This window comes from Rhinoderma darwinii, chromosome 5, assembly GCF_050947455.1.
Source record: "Rhinoderma darwinii isolate aRhiDar2 chromosome 5, aRhiDar2.hap1, whole genome shotgun sequence".
In the NCBI taxonomy this organism is placed as follows: Eukaryota; Metazoa; Chordata; class Amphibia; order Anura; family Rhinodermatidae; genus Rhinoderma; species Rhinoderma darwinii.
In genome coordinates this window covers 149273822-149289619 of record NC_134691.1, presented here as the reverse complement: position 1 = coordinate 149289619, position 15798 = coordinate 149273822, and the positions used below count along the sequence as shown (strand labels likewise).

General features: G+C 45.7%; 1 protein-coding gene across 3 annotated transcripts in view; it reads left to right on the top strand.

Annotated features, from left to right (window-relative positions):
* The window catches only part of HIVEP1 (HIVEP zinc finger 1), a 245536-nt gene that overhangs the window by 50602 nt on the left and 179136 nt on the right, over positions 1-15798 (top strand). The window contains exon 1 of one of the 3 annotated variants that reach the window (XM_075826633.1): positions 11124-11260. The exons of the other annotated variants lie outside the window; for them this stretch is intronic. Within the exon in view, the coding sequence (XP_075682748.1) occupies positions 11239-11260 (22 nt within the window). The 5' untranslated portion in view covers positions 11124-11238. Of the gene's footprint in view, positions 1-11123; positions 11261-15798 lie in introns of those variants that run through there. 3 annotated transcript variants of the gene reach the window in all.

Here is a 15798-nt window from a genome sequence, read left to right as displayed (position 1 = left end):
GTGCCGGTTTTGGAAAACGAACACGTAAAAAATGCCCTGTCGGAACAGAACGCCGTATTTCCCATTGAAACCAATGGGCAGATGCTTGTAGGCGTTCTGCTTCCATTTTTTCAGCTGTAAACATTGTGTGTGAACATACCCTTAGGGCTTATTCAAACGAACGGGATATACGTCCGTGCAACGCGCGTTGCACAGACCTATATTAGGCTATGGGGCAGTGCAGACAGGTGCGTGATTTTCATGCATCGTGAGTCCGCTGCGCAAAAGTCACGACATGTCCGTTCTTTGAGCGTTTTTCGCGCATCACGCACCCATTGAAGTCAATGGGTGCGTGAAAACCACGCATGTCGCACGGAAGCACTTCCGTGGAACGCGCGTGATTCGCGCAACAGCGGTGAAAAGGATGAATGAAAACAGAAAAGCACCACGTGCTTTTCTGTTTCCAAACATCCAAACGGAGTGTCATAATGATGGCAGCTGCGCGAAAATCACCCAGCCGCGCATCATACGCTGCTGACACACGGAGCTGTTAAGTGCCTTTTGCGCACGCAAAACGCCGCTTTTTTTGAGAGCTAAAAACGCACACGCTCGTGTAAACCAGGCCTAAGGCTGGATTCACACGAGCGTGTGCTTTTTGCTCACGCAAAAAATGTGGCGTTTTGCCTGCGCAAAAGCCACTTAACAGCTCCGTGTGTCGGCAGCGTATGATGCGCGGCTGCGTGATTTTCGCGCAGCCGCCATCATTGTGACACTCCGTTTGGATGTTTGTAAACAGAAAAGCACGTGGTGCTTTTCTGTTTTCATTCATCCATTTCACCGCTGTTGCGCGTCCCACGGAAGTGCTTCCGTGCGACATGCGTGGTTTTCACGCACCCATTGACTTCAATGGGTGCGTGATGCGCGAAAAAAGCTCAAAGAACAGACATGTCGTGACTTTTACGCAGCGGACTCGCGCTGCGCAAAAAACACGGACTGTCTGCACTTCCCCATAGACTAATATAGGTCCCTGTGACGCGTGTGAAAATCACGTGCGTCGCACGGACGTATAACACGCTCGTGTAAATGAGCCCTTAGAATGATGAAAGTGAAGTGAATGACTTTTCAGTTGACCGGTTCACACGCCGTGTATTTGATAAGTTTTTTTTTTTGGACATTTTACGTGCAAAAAACCGCATTCAAAAAACGCTTTATTACACTTGATTTTGCGTGTTTGGGGGATGTGTGTGTGTGTATGTGTGGGGGGGGGGGGAGTGCTCGCCGCTAAATCTTCAAAACAGCTGATAAGCGGCTATGAAGTATCAGCGGCGCCCGTGCACACTCCGCTCTGACACAGACACACACACACACACACACACACACACACACACACACACACACACACACACACACACGAAAAGTCTTAAAGGGGTCGTCCAGGAAAACATGGCGCCGCACCTGTTCTCAGGTCGTGTGTGTGGTATTACAGCTCTGTCCTATTCGCTTCAATGTAGATGAACTGAAATACCAGACACAACCTGAGGACGGGTGCAGCGCTGTCTCTCCAATCCGGACACTCCTTCTGTCCTGAGATGACCCGACGGGGGACGCGGGTGTCAGAGCCACCCAGCGCCATCACTGCAGACAGAACCACACAACTACGGCATGAGGGCAGGGCTTGTCCCGAGTGCACTGGCTCTTGTTATAGACAGATTTATAGTCACATGAACCCCATCTGATGAACCGGTAACCTAGGTCCGATCACATGACAGAGGGGGATCACCAAAAACCCTGTGCACCCTCAGCCCATCCATCCAGCCCTTTCCTGGTTATATCTGCTTCTGGGAAAGCTGGGTGACCACCATTGCCCCTCCCACTGGAGTGTGTTTATGGATGTGACTAATGAACCTCTCACAAACCAGTAGGAGGGGTAATGGTTGTCACCCAGCTTTCCCAGACCCCTGAACGGTAAATCTCTCTAGTTGTGCTCAGACTGTTTGGGGATGTAACTAATGAACCTCTCAGTCTCAGCACAACTACCGTGTTTCCCCGATAGTAAGACACCCCCGATTGTAAGACGTATCGGGGGTTTCAGGGGGGTCGGCTAATATAAGCCGTACCCCGAAAGTAAGACATATGTCTTACTTTCGGGGAAACACGGGGGTATTGCCGCCTCCTGCCCACTTCCACTTAACGCCGAAGGACGGATATATCCGTCCTCAGCAGCTGCTAGTTCGCGCAGGAGGACGGATATATCCGTCCTGTGATAGCGCGGGTACTGAGACTGTACCCACGCGATCAGCGGCAGGAGCACGGCTGTTATCCACAGCCTGGCTCCTGCTGCAACTGCCGGAATCGAAGCGCGCGCCGATTCCGGCAGTTTAACCCATTAAATGCCGCTGTCAATAGTGACAGCGGCATTTAATGTGTTTGACAGAGGGGGGAGCTCCCTCTGTCACCCGATCGGCGCCCCCGCAAACAAATCGCGGGTCGCCGTCGGGTTTCCATGACAGCCGGGGGTCTAACAAAGACCCCCAGGTCTGCCTTCAGCATCTGCCTGTTAGGCGATGCCGGAGGCATGACCTAATAGGTTGCCTGTCAGTTTTACACTGACAGGCAATAATGCTTCGGTATACTAAGTATACCAAAGCATTATATATGCGATCGGCACATCGCATAGTGAAGTCCCCTGGTGGGACTAAAAAAAAAAATGTAAAACAGTTAAATAAAGTTTGTGAAAAAAAAAAAAAAAATTTTTTTTTTCCAATATAAGACATACCCCGAAAGTAAGACATAGTGGGGCTTTTGGGGATAAAAAGAAAGTAAGACACTGTCTTACTTTCGGGGAAACACGGTAGAGAGATTTACCGTACAGGGGTCTGGGAAAGCTGGGTGACCACCATTACCCCTCCTACTGGAGTGTGTTTAGGGATGTGACTAATGAACCTCTCACACTCCAGTAGGAGGGGTAATGGTGGTCATCCAGCTTTCCCAGACCCCTGAACGGTAAATCTCTCTAGTTGTGCTGAGACTGAGAGGTTCATTAGTCACATCCCCAAACCGTCTCAGCACAACTAGAGAGATTTACCATTCAGGGCTTTCCCAGTACAGCTGCATCATGTGTCCTTCAGACAGGGGGGGGGGGAGGCCGTTAGGGGTGGGGGCCCGTTGGGTGGGGGGGGTCCACGAGAGCGGCGGTCTGTGAGATAGAGTGGGACATGCAGAGACACGGACCTTACCTGCAGTGCAGCTGGTCTTCATGATGGCGCCTGCTCTCTCCCTGCAAACAGCTGATCTGCTGTGTGACTCTAACCTGCGTCTGCGCAGTACAGAGCCATAGAGCAGAATCAATGGAACGGCTCCCGTTCATTGACTCCTATGCACTGTAGCTGCCGTATTCCATCTCTGTATGTGTCGTTAATCGACACATACAGAGATGAAAAACAAAATGGCAGCCCCCATAGAGAAGTAAAAGTTAGAAAAAGAAAAAAGTAAAACACAAACTCACAAATAAATAAAATGTATTTTAATAACATACTAAAAGCAATATTATATAAAAAATTTTTTTTTCGTGACACCCGTCCTTTAAAGAAACAGGGGATTCCTATTTAAAACATAAAGCTGTCTGTACATGCTGATTTTTCTGGGACTGGACGACTGTCCAATGTGTATGGGTTGTTTCTGACTCTCCTCGACAGCAGATGCCGGGGAATTAACCCCTTCCCGCTCCTTGACGTACTATTACGTCATGGCAGCTGTATCGTTCGCGCTCCATGACGTAATAGTACGTCTCGGGAGTAACGGCCGTTTCGGCCGTCCTCCCGACACATACAGGAGCTGTGACGCTGCTGTCTTGTTCAGCAGCTGTCACAGCTCCTACAGCGGGGACCGATCGCTGTGTCCCCGCTGATTAACCCCTTAAAAGCCGCGTTCTATAGAGATCGCGGCTTTTTAGGGGTTAAGCTGCCATCGCCGGCCTGCTACGCGATAGCGGCCGGCGATGGTGACAATGGCAGCCGGACACCAAACAATGGCGTCCGGCTATGCCATAGACGGAAGCCTAGTGGGTCCTGACAACGTCAGGACCCACTATGCTTGCTGTCAGTGAGTAGCTGACAGTTCTAATACACTGCACTACGCATGTAGTGCAGTGTATTAGAATAGCGATCAGGGCCTCCTGCCCTCATGTCCCCTAGTGGGACAAAGTAATAAAGTAAAAAAAAAGTTAAAAAAAGATGTGTAAAAATAAGAAAATAAAAGTTTTAAAAGTAAAAATCCCCCCTTTTCCCTTATCAGTCCTTTATTATTAATAAAAATATATAAACAAACAAATAAACTATACATAATTGGCATCGCCGCGTCCGTAACGGCCTGAACTACAAAATTATTTCATTATTTATCCCGCACGGTGAACGCCGTAAAAGAAAATAATAATAAACCGTACCACAATCACAATTCTTTGGTCACTTCACCTCCCAAAAAATGGAATCAAAAGAGATCAAAAAGTCGCATGTACCGAAAAATGGTACTGATCGAAACTACAGTTCGTTACGCAAAAAATAAGTCCTCGCACGGCTTTATTGATTGAAAAATAAAAAAGTTCTGGCTCTTAGAATAAGGTAACACAAAAAGTGAATGATTGTTTACAAAACGTATTTTATTGTGTAAACGCCATAAGACATAAAAAAAAACTATAAACATCTGGTAAAGCCGTAATCGTATCGCCCCGCAGAATAAAGTGAATGTCATTTATAGCGCACGGTGAACGCTGTAAAAAAAACAAAAAAAAAAAACAATAGTAGAATTGCTGTTTTTTAGTCACCACGCCACCTAAAAATAGAATAAAAACTGATCAAAAAGCTGCATGCACCCCATGAAAACTACAATGGATTCCTCAAGGGGTCTAGTTTCCAAATTGGGGTCACTTTTGGGGGGTTCCCAATGTTTTGGCACCACAAGACCTCTTCAAACCGGACATGGTGCCTAATAAAAAAGAGGCCTCAAAATCCACTAGGTGCTCCTTTGCGTCGGAGGCCAGTGCTTCAGTCCATTACCGCACTAGGGCCACATGTGGGATATTTCTAAAAACTGCAGAATCTGGGCAATACGTATTAAGTTGCGTTTCTCTGATCAAACCTTTTGTGTTATAAAAAAAATGGTATAAAGAGGATTTTCTGACAAAAAAAAAAATGTACATTTCACCTCTACTTTGCTCTAAATTTTTGTGAAACACCTAAAGGGTTCATAAACTTTCTAAATGCTGTTGTGAATACTTTGAGGGGACTAGTTTCTAAAATGGGGTGTTTGATAGGGGTTTCTAATATATGGGCCCCTCAAAGCAACTTCAGAACTGAACTGGAACCTAAAAAAATAAATAAATGAGGCAATACTTTGCTTCTTACATTATATTGATAATGAGCCGTGCTCACCCCGAGATGACCCCAGTTTTGACCGTTTGTATAAACGGAGACCCCTATTAGACCGTTCCAGTGCCCGGTTTTCCCAAGCATACACCCCAAGACGTGTATTTCTATTGATGAGTCCCTGGTACATTTTAAAGGGAGGGTTCAATTCCGCGAGTACCTGCCGGGTAAGAGGGCAAGGTGTGGCGTGAAGATGTATAAGCTGTGAGAGTGCATCAGGGTATACCTACAGGTTTAGGATATATGAAGGAAAGGCCACCCCAAAACCAGACTGCATCCTGGACTACAATAGGTACATGGAAGGGATGGACTTGTCAGATCAAATCCTGAAGCCCTACAGCGCCATGCGGTGTGGTATAAGAAGCTGGCCGTTCACATCATACAGATGGCATTGTACAATGCGTACGTGCTACGTCGATGTGCAGGCCAGACGGGAACTTTCCTGGAATTTCAAGAGGTGATTATCAAGAACCTAATCTTTAGGGACCAAGAAGTGGGTGCACCCAGTACTTCTGGAAGCCAGGCCACACGCATCGTACCAGGGCGGCAACACTTTCCAGGGGAAGTTCCCCAAACTGGCAAGAAGGGAAAAAGTCAAAAGAGGTGCAAAGTCTGTTACAAGAGGGCGATAATGGATGACACAATATATCAATGTGACACGTGTCCCGAATAACCAGAGCTCTGTATGAAAGAGTGTTTTAAAATTTATCATACATCCCTTGGTTTATAATTTACCCCAATTTTACTTATCCTGATGCACTCCACACAGCTTATCCCCCCTCGTCTTTCCCCTCTGAGCCCTGCTGTGTGTCCAGGCAGCTGATAACAGCCACATGTAGGGTATTGCCATACCCGGGAGAACCCATATGACAGTTTATGGGGTGTAGGTCTCCGGTCAAAATGCTCACTACACCTCTAGGTGAATGCCTTAAGGGTGTAATTTTTAAAACGGGGTCACTTCTTGCGGGTTTCAACTGTACTGGTACCTCAGGGGCTTCTGCATACATGACTTCGCACTAGAAAATCCCCAGTAGGCCAAATGGTGGTCCTTTCCTTCTGAGCCCTCCCATGGGCCCAAACGGCAGTTTATCACCACAAATGGGGTATTGCCGCACTCAGGACAAATTGGGCAACAAAATGGGGTATTTTGTTCCCTGTGAAAATAAGAAATTTTGATCACAAATGACATTTTATTGGAAAAAATGACATTTTTTTTCATTTCACAGCCCAATTCAAATACGTGCTGTGAAAAAACTGTGCGGTCAAAATGGTAACAACAACCCTAAATGGGGGGTTCCTACTGTTTTGGCACCTCAACACCTCTTCAAACCTGGCATGCTGCCTAAAATATATTCTAATAAAAAAGAGGCCTCAAAATGCACTAGGTGCTTCTTTGCTTCTAGGGCTTGTGTTTTAGTCCACGAGCGCAGTAGGGCCACATGTGGGACATTTCTAAAAACTTCAGAATCTGGACAATACATATTTAGTAGTGTTTCTCTGGTAAAACCTTCTGTGTTACAGAAAAAAAAATGAATAAAATTGAAATTCAGCAAGAAAAATGAAATTTGCAAATTTCACCTCCACTTTGCTTTAATTCCTGTGAAATGCCTGAAGGGTTAAAAAACTTTCTAAATGCTATTTTGAATACTTTGAGGGGTCTAGTTTTTAAAATGGGGTGTTTTATCAGGGTTTCTAATACATAGGCCTCACAAAGCCCCTTCAGAACTGAACAGGTACCTTAAAAAAAAGGCTTTTGAAATTTTCTTAAAAATATGAGAAATTGCTGTTTATGTTTTAAGCCTTGTAACGTCCAAGAAAAATAAAAGAATGTTCAAAAAACGATGCCAATCTAAAGTAGACATATGGGAAATGTGAACTAGTGACTATTGTGGGTGGTATAACCGTCTGTTTTACAAGCAGATGCATTTAAATTCTGAAAAATGCAATTTTTTCAAAATTTTCTCTAAATTTTGCAATTTTTCACCAATAAACACTGAATATATCGACCACATTTTACCACGAACATGAAGCCCAATGTGTCACGAGAAAACAATCTCAGAATCGCTTGGGTAGGTTTAAGCATTCCGACGTTATTACCACATAAAGTGAAATATGTCAGATTTGAAAAATGGGCTCTGAGCCTTAAGGCCAAAACTAGGCTGCGTCCTTAAGGGGTTAAGGATCGGGCTTGTTAGATTTGTACATGCCTGATTCTTCTTTCCCCACAGGAGATAACCCACCGCCAGTGCCCTTCTCCCCCTGGAAATAAATATGCACGCTTGGCCGCGTGTTGATGGTGGGTTTGGGAGGAATAACTCTCGGCCCACATCTATCTCGTGTATGGCCGGCTTCAGTGCAATAGCCAAATTATGATATTTTATTTCCATTTTTCTGTTTTGATGTGGCTATTTGGATTTTATTCAAAAGTGACAACAGGAGGTGCTGGTGGTATATTGGTTGTCACTGTTGAAACTTTCAAGAAATGTTCATTTTGTGAGTATGTTTAAAGAGGAACTACACTGTCATCAACCTTGTGATATGTCATAGCCTTCATATCTGCAATATAGTCTCCATTAGGCTATGTTCACACGGGGTATTTTGCCGAGTTTTTTGACGCGGAAACCGCGTCGCAGAACTCTGCAAAAACGGCCCAAGAACGCCTCCGATTGATTTCAATGGGAGGCGTCAGCGTCTTTTTCCCGCGAGCAGTAAAACTGCCTCGCGGGAAAAAGAAGCGACATGCCCTATCTTCGGGCGCTTCCGCCTCTGACCTCCCATTGACTTCAATGGGAGGCAGAGAAAGCGTATTTCGCGCTGTTTCGCGCGGGCGAAAAACGGCGCGAAAATCGGCGTGCAGGGAGAGGAAAATCTGCCTCAAAGTTCCAAACGGAATTTTGAGGCAGATATTCCTCCCCCAAAATACTCTGTGTGAACATAGCCTTACAGTGGAGGAAATAAGTATTTGATCCCTTGCTGATTTTGTAAGTTTGCCCACTGTCAAAGTCATGAACAGTCTAGAATTTTTAGGCTAGGTTAATTTTACCAGTGAGAGATAGATTATATAAAAAAAAAAAAAGAAAATCACATTGTCAAAATTCTATATATATATTTGCATTGTGCACAGAGAAATAAGTATTTGATCCCCTACCAACCATTAAGAGTTCAGCCTCCTCCAGACCAGTTACACGCTCCAAATCAACTTGGTGCCTGCAGCTGTCTTAAATGGTCACCTGTATAAAAGACTCCTGTCCACAGACTCAATTAATCAGTCTGACTCTAACCTCTACAACATGGGCAAGACCAAAGAGCTTTCTAAGGATGTCAGGGACAAGATCATAGACCTGCACAAGGCTGGAATGGGTTACAAAACCATAAGTAAGACGCTGGGTGAGAAGGAGACAACTGTTGGTGCAATAGTAAGAAAATGGAAGACATACAAAATGACTGTCAATCGACATCGATCTGGGGCTCCGTGCAAAATTTCACCTCATGGGGTATCCTTGATCCTGAGGAAGGTGAGAGCTCAGCCCAAAACTACACGGGGGGAACTTGTTAATAATCTCAAGGCAGCTGGGACCACAGTCACCAAGAAAACCATTGGTAACACATTACGCCATAATGGATTAAAATCCTGCAGTGCCCGCAAGGTCCCCCTGCTCAAGAAGGCACATGTACAGGCCCGTCTGAAGTTTGCAAATGAACATCTGGATGATTCTGAGAGTGATTGGGAGAAGGTGCTGTGGTCAGATGAGACTAAAATTTAGCTCTTTGGCATTAACTCAACTCGCCGTGTTTGGAGGAAGAGAAATGCTGCCTATGACCCAAAGAACACTGTCCCCACTGTCAAGCATGGAGGTGGAAACATTATGTTTTGGGGGTGTTTCTCTGCTAAGGGCACAGGACTACTTCACCGCATCAATGGAAGAATGGATGGAGCCATGTACCGTCAAATCCTGAGTGACAACCTCCTTCCCTCCACCAGGACATTAAAAATGGCTCGTGGCTGGGTCTTCCAGCACGACAATGACCCGAAACATACAGCCAAGGCAACAAAGGAGTGGCTCAAAAAGAAGCACATTAAGGTCATGGAGTGGCCTAGCCAGTCTCCAGACCTTAATCCCATCGAAAACTTATGGAGGGAGCTGAAGATCCGAGTTGCCAAGCGACAGCCTCGAAATCTTAATGATTTACAGATGATCTGCAAAGAGGAGTGTGCCAAAATTCCATCTAACATGTGTGCAAACCTCATCAACTACAAAAAACGTCTGACTGCTGTGCTTGCCAACAAGGGTTTTGCCACCAAGTATTAAGTCTTGTTTGCCAAAGGGATCAAATACTTATTTCTCTGTGCACAATGCAAATAAATATATATAATTTTGACAATGTGATCTTCTGTTTTTTTTTATATAATCTATCTCTCACTGGTAAAATTAACCTAGCCTAAAAATTCTAGACTGTTCATGTCTTTGACAGTGGGCAAACGTACAAAATCAGCAAGGGATCAAATACTTATTTCCTTCACTGTATGGGCCCCAGTCACAGACCCGGCCAAAAACACTGGAAACAATAGTGTAGCATACTGCACTATTGTTTCCAGTAAAAAGATGGACACCCTGACATGCCCAATTGCATCCATTTAGTTGGGGGGCAATAGTTTCCATCATGCATCAGAACCAACGATTCCGGTAATTTTGTTTCTCTGCTCCGCCAGAGTAGCCGAGCAACTGAAACACTGACGCAGATGTGAGCAAGGCCTACGGCCCTGTTCACATCAGCGTTTGCCTTCCGTTTGGGCTTTTTGTTCAGTCAGAGGAACAAATAAATGGAAAGTATAGTCTCCGTCTGTAATACCATTGATTTCAATGGTATTTTTTTGGGTTTCAGTTTGCGTTTGTTCCGCTAGGTTTCCATATTTTCATGGAAACTTTATCAATACTTTGCGTTCGACTCTGTTCGCATCTGCGTTGCGGTCCCGTTCTGATGTTCTGTCGGAACGGGACCCTGAACAGACACGAACGGAAACCAGAGGTTCCCATGGTTTCCGTTTATGTCTGTTGTGCACTGGACACGTCGTTTTGCCGGAAGCAATAGTGTAGTCGACAATGTCAGGACGGGACCCCAACTCAGATGTGAACAGAGCCTCATCCTGTTTCTCTGACGGAACAGATGAACAGAAAGCCCAAGCAGAAGGCAAACGCTGATGTGAACAGGCCCTAACTTGAAAAGTTGTATGCTGCTTTATTTTTAGCCGATCTTTCCCCTTGTTACTTTCTTACACCAATATCACAGCACAATGTAATCCTATGGACCGTGACCACCAGTTACTGTCACACTATAACAAGTCTGTGTAGCCCCATTAGGCTGCAGCAACTCCCAGATGGCTTGTAGCATGTCAGTACACGGGAGTCCACTGCGCAAATGTACGGGCAACTTTCATGAGCGGAGGCTCCGTACAGCTGTGAGAAAATCTGTCTAGCAGCAGGGGCAAGAAAGCGGCATCGCTGCAACATCGCGCACAATCTGGTGTCCTACAAATGACCCCCAGTCACAATGCCAGGACTTGCGGAGAGAGTGCTGGGCGTCAGCGAGAAGGGTTAACTTCTGGAGGGAAGGGGACTTGTTGTGACTGCTGCTGACATTCGTGGCCTCCTGGCTGCCCGCCAGCTTCTGGCTGCTTGCGTCAGGCAGGGGGTGGCCCCGCTGTAGCTACTGTTGCTATGGGGAGATAGCGGGGGAGGATTCCTAGGTTCCCCAAACCTGACAGCGAGATTACGTCTGACTGAGCCTGTAGCGCGATGTGGCGGAGCCGTCCCGGGGTGTTTGGCGCAGTTAGCGCGGGATGACCCGTCCTCAGCTGTTCGGTAACAGAACTTCTGCTTATGACTCCGTGTGCCCCTGTGTGTTGTGTGACGGGTGTGTGCTGTCCGGGCGTATAATGTTAGAAGCCCGTGTATGAGACACTGGAACGCCTCATGTGGGGGTCGTGTAGCCGCTCTGGTCCCCCTCCGTATACGGAAGTGACAGGGCTGTGCTCTCCGAGAGATTGTGAAAGAGTTTGGAAATCCCTCTGCAGTTATGAGGAAATACTGGCGTGGAGTCCCGGCCGGCTGTTCACTTTCTCCGCGCCGGACCTCGGCTGTGTACGACTTACTACCTGTGCAGACATGTCGCAATATTGTGACTTGTACGAAACAAAACCTCTTATAAAGCGGTCACCCTCCGTGACGTTCGCCGCATTGTCGCTCATGTTAGGTCCAGCCACTCACTTTCATAAGCGGCACATGTGTCAATATAGTGTTAGAGCAGCGGTTCCTAAACTTTCTGAGGCCGGGACCCGCTTTTGTTTGGGACCCCCTACTACCGTGCCGTATGTCAACATCATTTGTAGCTCCATTTGAAAAATAAGTCCTCAACGTCGAAAACCGCGACAATTGTGCGGGCGGGGGAGGGCTCAAGTTATCCTGCTGCTGTGCGTCACTGAGGCCACTGATGGGGTCGTGGGAGTTTGGAGGACACTTTGTTAGGCCCCATGCACACGACCGTATTTTCATCTATCCAAAAATACGGTCTGTAAATACGGATCAGTAAGCATCCCTATTTTATCCGTATATATGGATCCGTACAAAAAGAGGGAGGTTGCAAATGATGTCATCAACATGTTGCCTAGCAATGCTTCCGTAAGTACGGACGATATACGGAAGCACATCAGTAGCCGACCATATTTACGGAAGCTCCCGTAGACTTCTATAGGGCAGTCCTTGCCGTAATTACTGACAAGGACATAGGACAGGTTCTATGAATTTTTTTTTTCAGCACGGACACCCAAAATTGAAAATACTGAAAGGTGTCCATGGCCAATAGAAATGAATAGGTCCGTAATTACTGATGAAAAATACTGTAGTGTGTATGGGGCCTGAGGCCCCATGCACATGGCCATACGGTCCGTAATCACGGGCCCATTCATTTCTATGGCTGACGGACACCTTCCCGTATGTTTACGGGAGGGTGTCCGTGCCGTAGAAACCTGCCGAAAAAAAATAGGAATGGGAGCACGGCTCGTAAAAACATCTGGCTGTTCGCGGCCGTCTGCAGCTGGCCGTGCCCGTAATTGCGTTCACGGTCGTGTACATGAAGCCTGAGGGAGTCCTGGGAATTGTGGCAGGGGTTTGCACATGTCCCGTTATGTCTGGTGGTCTGTATGTTGATGCTATATAAGAACAGGAAATTAAAGCTAGATTGCTGGGCTTCTGAACCTGCATTGGTTTTATTAAACCTTGACCATAAGATGTGATACATTTCATAGACACTACTAGGCCTGGGAGTCATTTGTCTAATTGCCCATTTATGTTCATACGTTTCCATTGCAGAAATCTTTCACATAGATTTGAACAACCCCAATTCAGATGCATGGATGGATTTTTGCCCGCAGAAATTTCTGCAACTAAACTGCCATGTGTGATCATACTCTTATGGTTTGATTTTGCTCTATCTGTGTTTAATTTGTTGGTTTGAGCTTCTACTTACTTTTTGTAAATATTATATTTTATAGCAAATAAAAAGGGTTGTCCGGTTGTTTAAAAAAACAAACCGCAAATGTTATAAAATTACAAAAAAACGAGAATACTACTCCCCTCTTCAATCCCCAGCCGATCTAGCAATCCGCACAGTGATACTGGTAAGTATGGCATGTGACCACTGATTGGCATCGCTGGCAGATTATAAACTTCCCGCTTTGATCTCGTCATTGGAAACCCGGTGCGGAATCCCCCTGCAGTCAGCCCTGGGTACCTACAAAGGACCCCAAGGCTGTCTGTTTAGTAAGCCTGCTGTTCGGGCACACTGACACAGGCTGCTGTTGGGGCTGCACATATAGTGACACAGTATGATGTATTAGCATGTATGCTAAAACATTACAAGTAAAAAATAAAGTTATCCCTTAATGGGATTAAAAAAAAAAAAGCAACAAAAAGATAAAATAAAGTCTTTTGTAGGTCTCCAGGGCTGACTGCAGAGGGATTCCCCGGTGTTTGATCCAGTCACTGGGTTTCCAATGACGAGATCAAAGCGGGGAATTCCATTTGATCTTGCCCCGGTCACGGACGGCGGCGATCAAAGGGTTAAACAGCTAGGGTCCGAATGTTTTACAACCCCAGCTGTATTCAGCAGTCTGCTCTAAGATCAGGAGCTGTAAGTTACAGCTCTTGCTTAGAGGATGAGCGCTCACAGGGGCACTCATCAGCCTCTTCTACAGTGACGCCAAAAGACGTCGCTGTAGACCAAGCACCTGCACCGCCTGCCATCAAAAGACGGTGGGCGGTCGTTAAGGTGCTAAAGAAGCTTCTTCTACCGAACTTTCCATTCTACCCTCCTAATAGTATTTATGTACAAATATTGCGAACGTTGTAAATAATTCTTCATTATTATTTTTTGTGTACTCTCCACTATTTTATTTTGTTTGTACCATACTTTACGTAACTTAGGCCTTCGTGCCTAACCCCAAACTAACCTCTACTGTCTGGTAGTCTGTAATCGAGTTTTCTTCTATTTTGAAAAAAAATGAAGAAAAGGTAGAAATAAAATGATGCAAGATCTTACATAGGTAATGATTGTCGGGGACTTTCTGCTTGAGCTCCAGGCATTGAGTTAGTGCAGAGACATTCCTGCGCTATGAGAGGAATAGTAAGGGGAAGTTGGTCTCAGCGATGAACAAGATTTGGACTGGGAGACCATAATATTGACTCAATGAGAACAAATATTGCTGAGAGGAATTACCTGCCTCTTCTGTAATATGAGAAAGGTTGACTTTGATGGACATGTCTTTTTTACTACCTACAGCTGGCCTTGCATTTAAGATTAAAGTCTTCCAAAATGCCCAATTTTTACCATTTCGGGTGACCATCGTTTTAAATTATATGTGATCTATTGTTCAAGCTGGTCGACAGGAGACTACAGTCTGCCAAAAAGTGATTTGAGATGTTGGATTTATTTTTTGGGTCGTTGTCTACTGAAAGGCCTCATGCACACAAACTTATTTTTTTCCTTCCGTAAATACTGGCGTAAATACGGGTCCTTGGTCACACCTATTCGACCCGTATTGCACCAGTATTTACGGGCACGTTTTCACTGCACTAATCGGCAGCCCCTTCTCTCTATCAGTGCAGGATAAAGAGAAGGGGCAGCCCTTTCCGAAGTAAAAGTAAAAGAAATTCATACTTACCCGGCCGTTGTCTTGGTGACGAGTCCCTCTTTCGACATCCAGCCCGACCTCCCTACATGACGCGGCAGTCCATGTGACCGCTGCAGCCTGTGATTGGCTGCAGTGGTCACATGGGCTGAAACGTCATCCCAGGAGGCCGGGCTGGAGGAAGAAGCAGAGAGTTCTGGGTAAGTATGAACGTCCTTTTTTTTTTTTTTTTTTTTAACGCTGATCTATATTGTGATCGGTAGCACTGTCCAGGGTGCTGAAAGAGTTACTGCCGATCAGTTAACTCTTTCAGCACCCTGGACAGTGACTATCCCCTGATGTCGCCTAGCAACGCTCCCGTAATTACGGGAGCCCCATAGACTTCTATGGGCCTGCCCGTGCCGTAATTCCGGCCTAAAATAGGACATGTTCTATATTTTTTAACGGCCCGGGCACCTTCCCGTAAGCATACGGGTTAGGTACCCGTGGCCAATAGAAGTCCATGGGCCCGTAAAAACGTGCCGTGATTACGGGCGTTTTTACGTTCGTGTGCATGGGGCCAAAAATAGGCATTTATTTCACGATCCGTCAATTACAGCCGATCATTTGCCACTTTGCACAAGGGCATTCTGTTGTCTCTCACGCTTATCTGACGGTATTAATGGTGTCCCTGATCTGCCAGTATAGTCTGCTATGTTAATAGTCGAATTATTGATACAATTTGTTACTTTTAAAGGGTAACTAAACACAAAAAACTTCTGACATGTCATAGTGACATGTCAAAAGTTTTGATCGGTGGGGGTCCGAGCACTGGGACTTTCTATTGAGCCCGTACACCAATTGCTCATCTTTCCGAGAAAAGCCGATGAGAAACTAAGCGACTCACCTGATCACTTCTGCCGTTTCGTTTTAGCGATCGTGTTCAGACCCCCACCGATCAAAACTTCTGACATGTCACTATGACATGTCAGAAGTTTTTCGAAAGTTTAGTTAGCCTTTAAAGGGAACCTGTCACCAGCATTTCACCTATTAAACCAGAAATACCAGGGGGTAGTGGGTGAAAAATCATTTCTAGATAACCTATAATGGTCTTCTTAGTCGGCTCTGTAGCTTTAGTCTTCAGTTTTTTAGTGTTCCCACGCCGTATGCTAATGAGCAGAAAAGAGTCAAATCTTCGTTTGAAAAGAGTCCTATCTTCATTACTCAAGCCGTCAT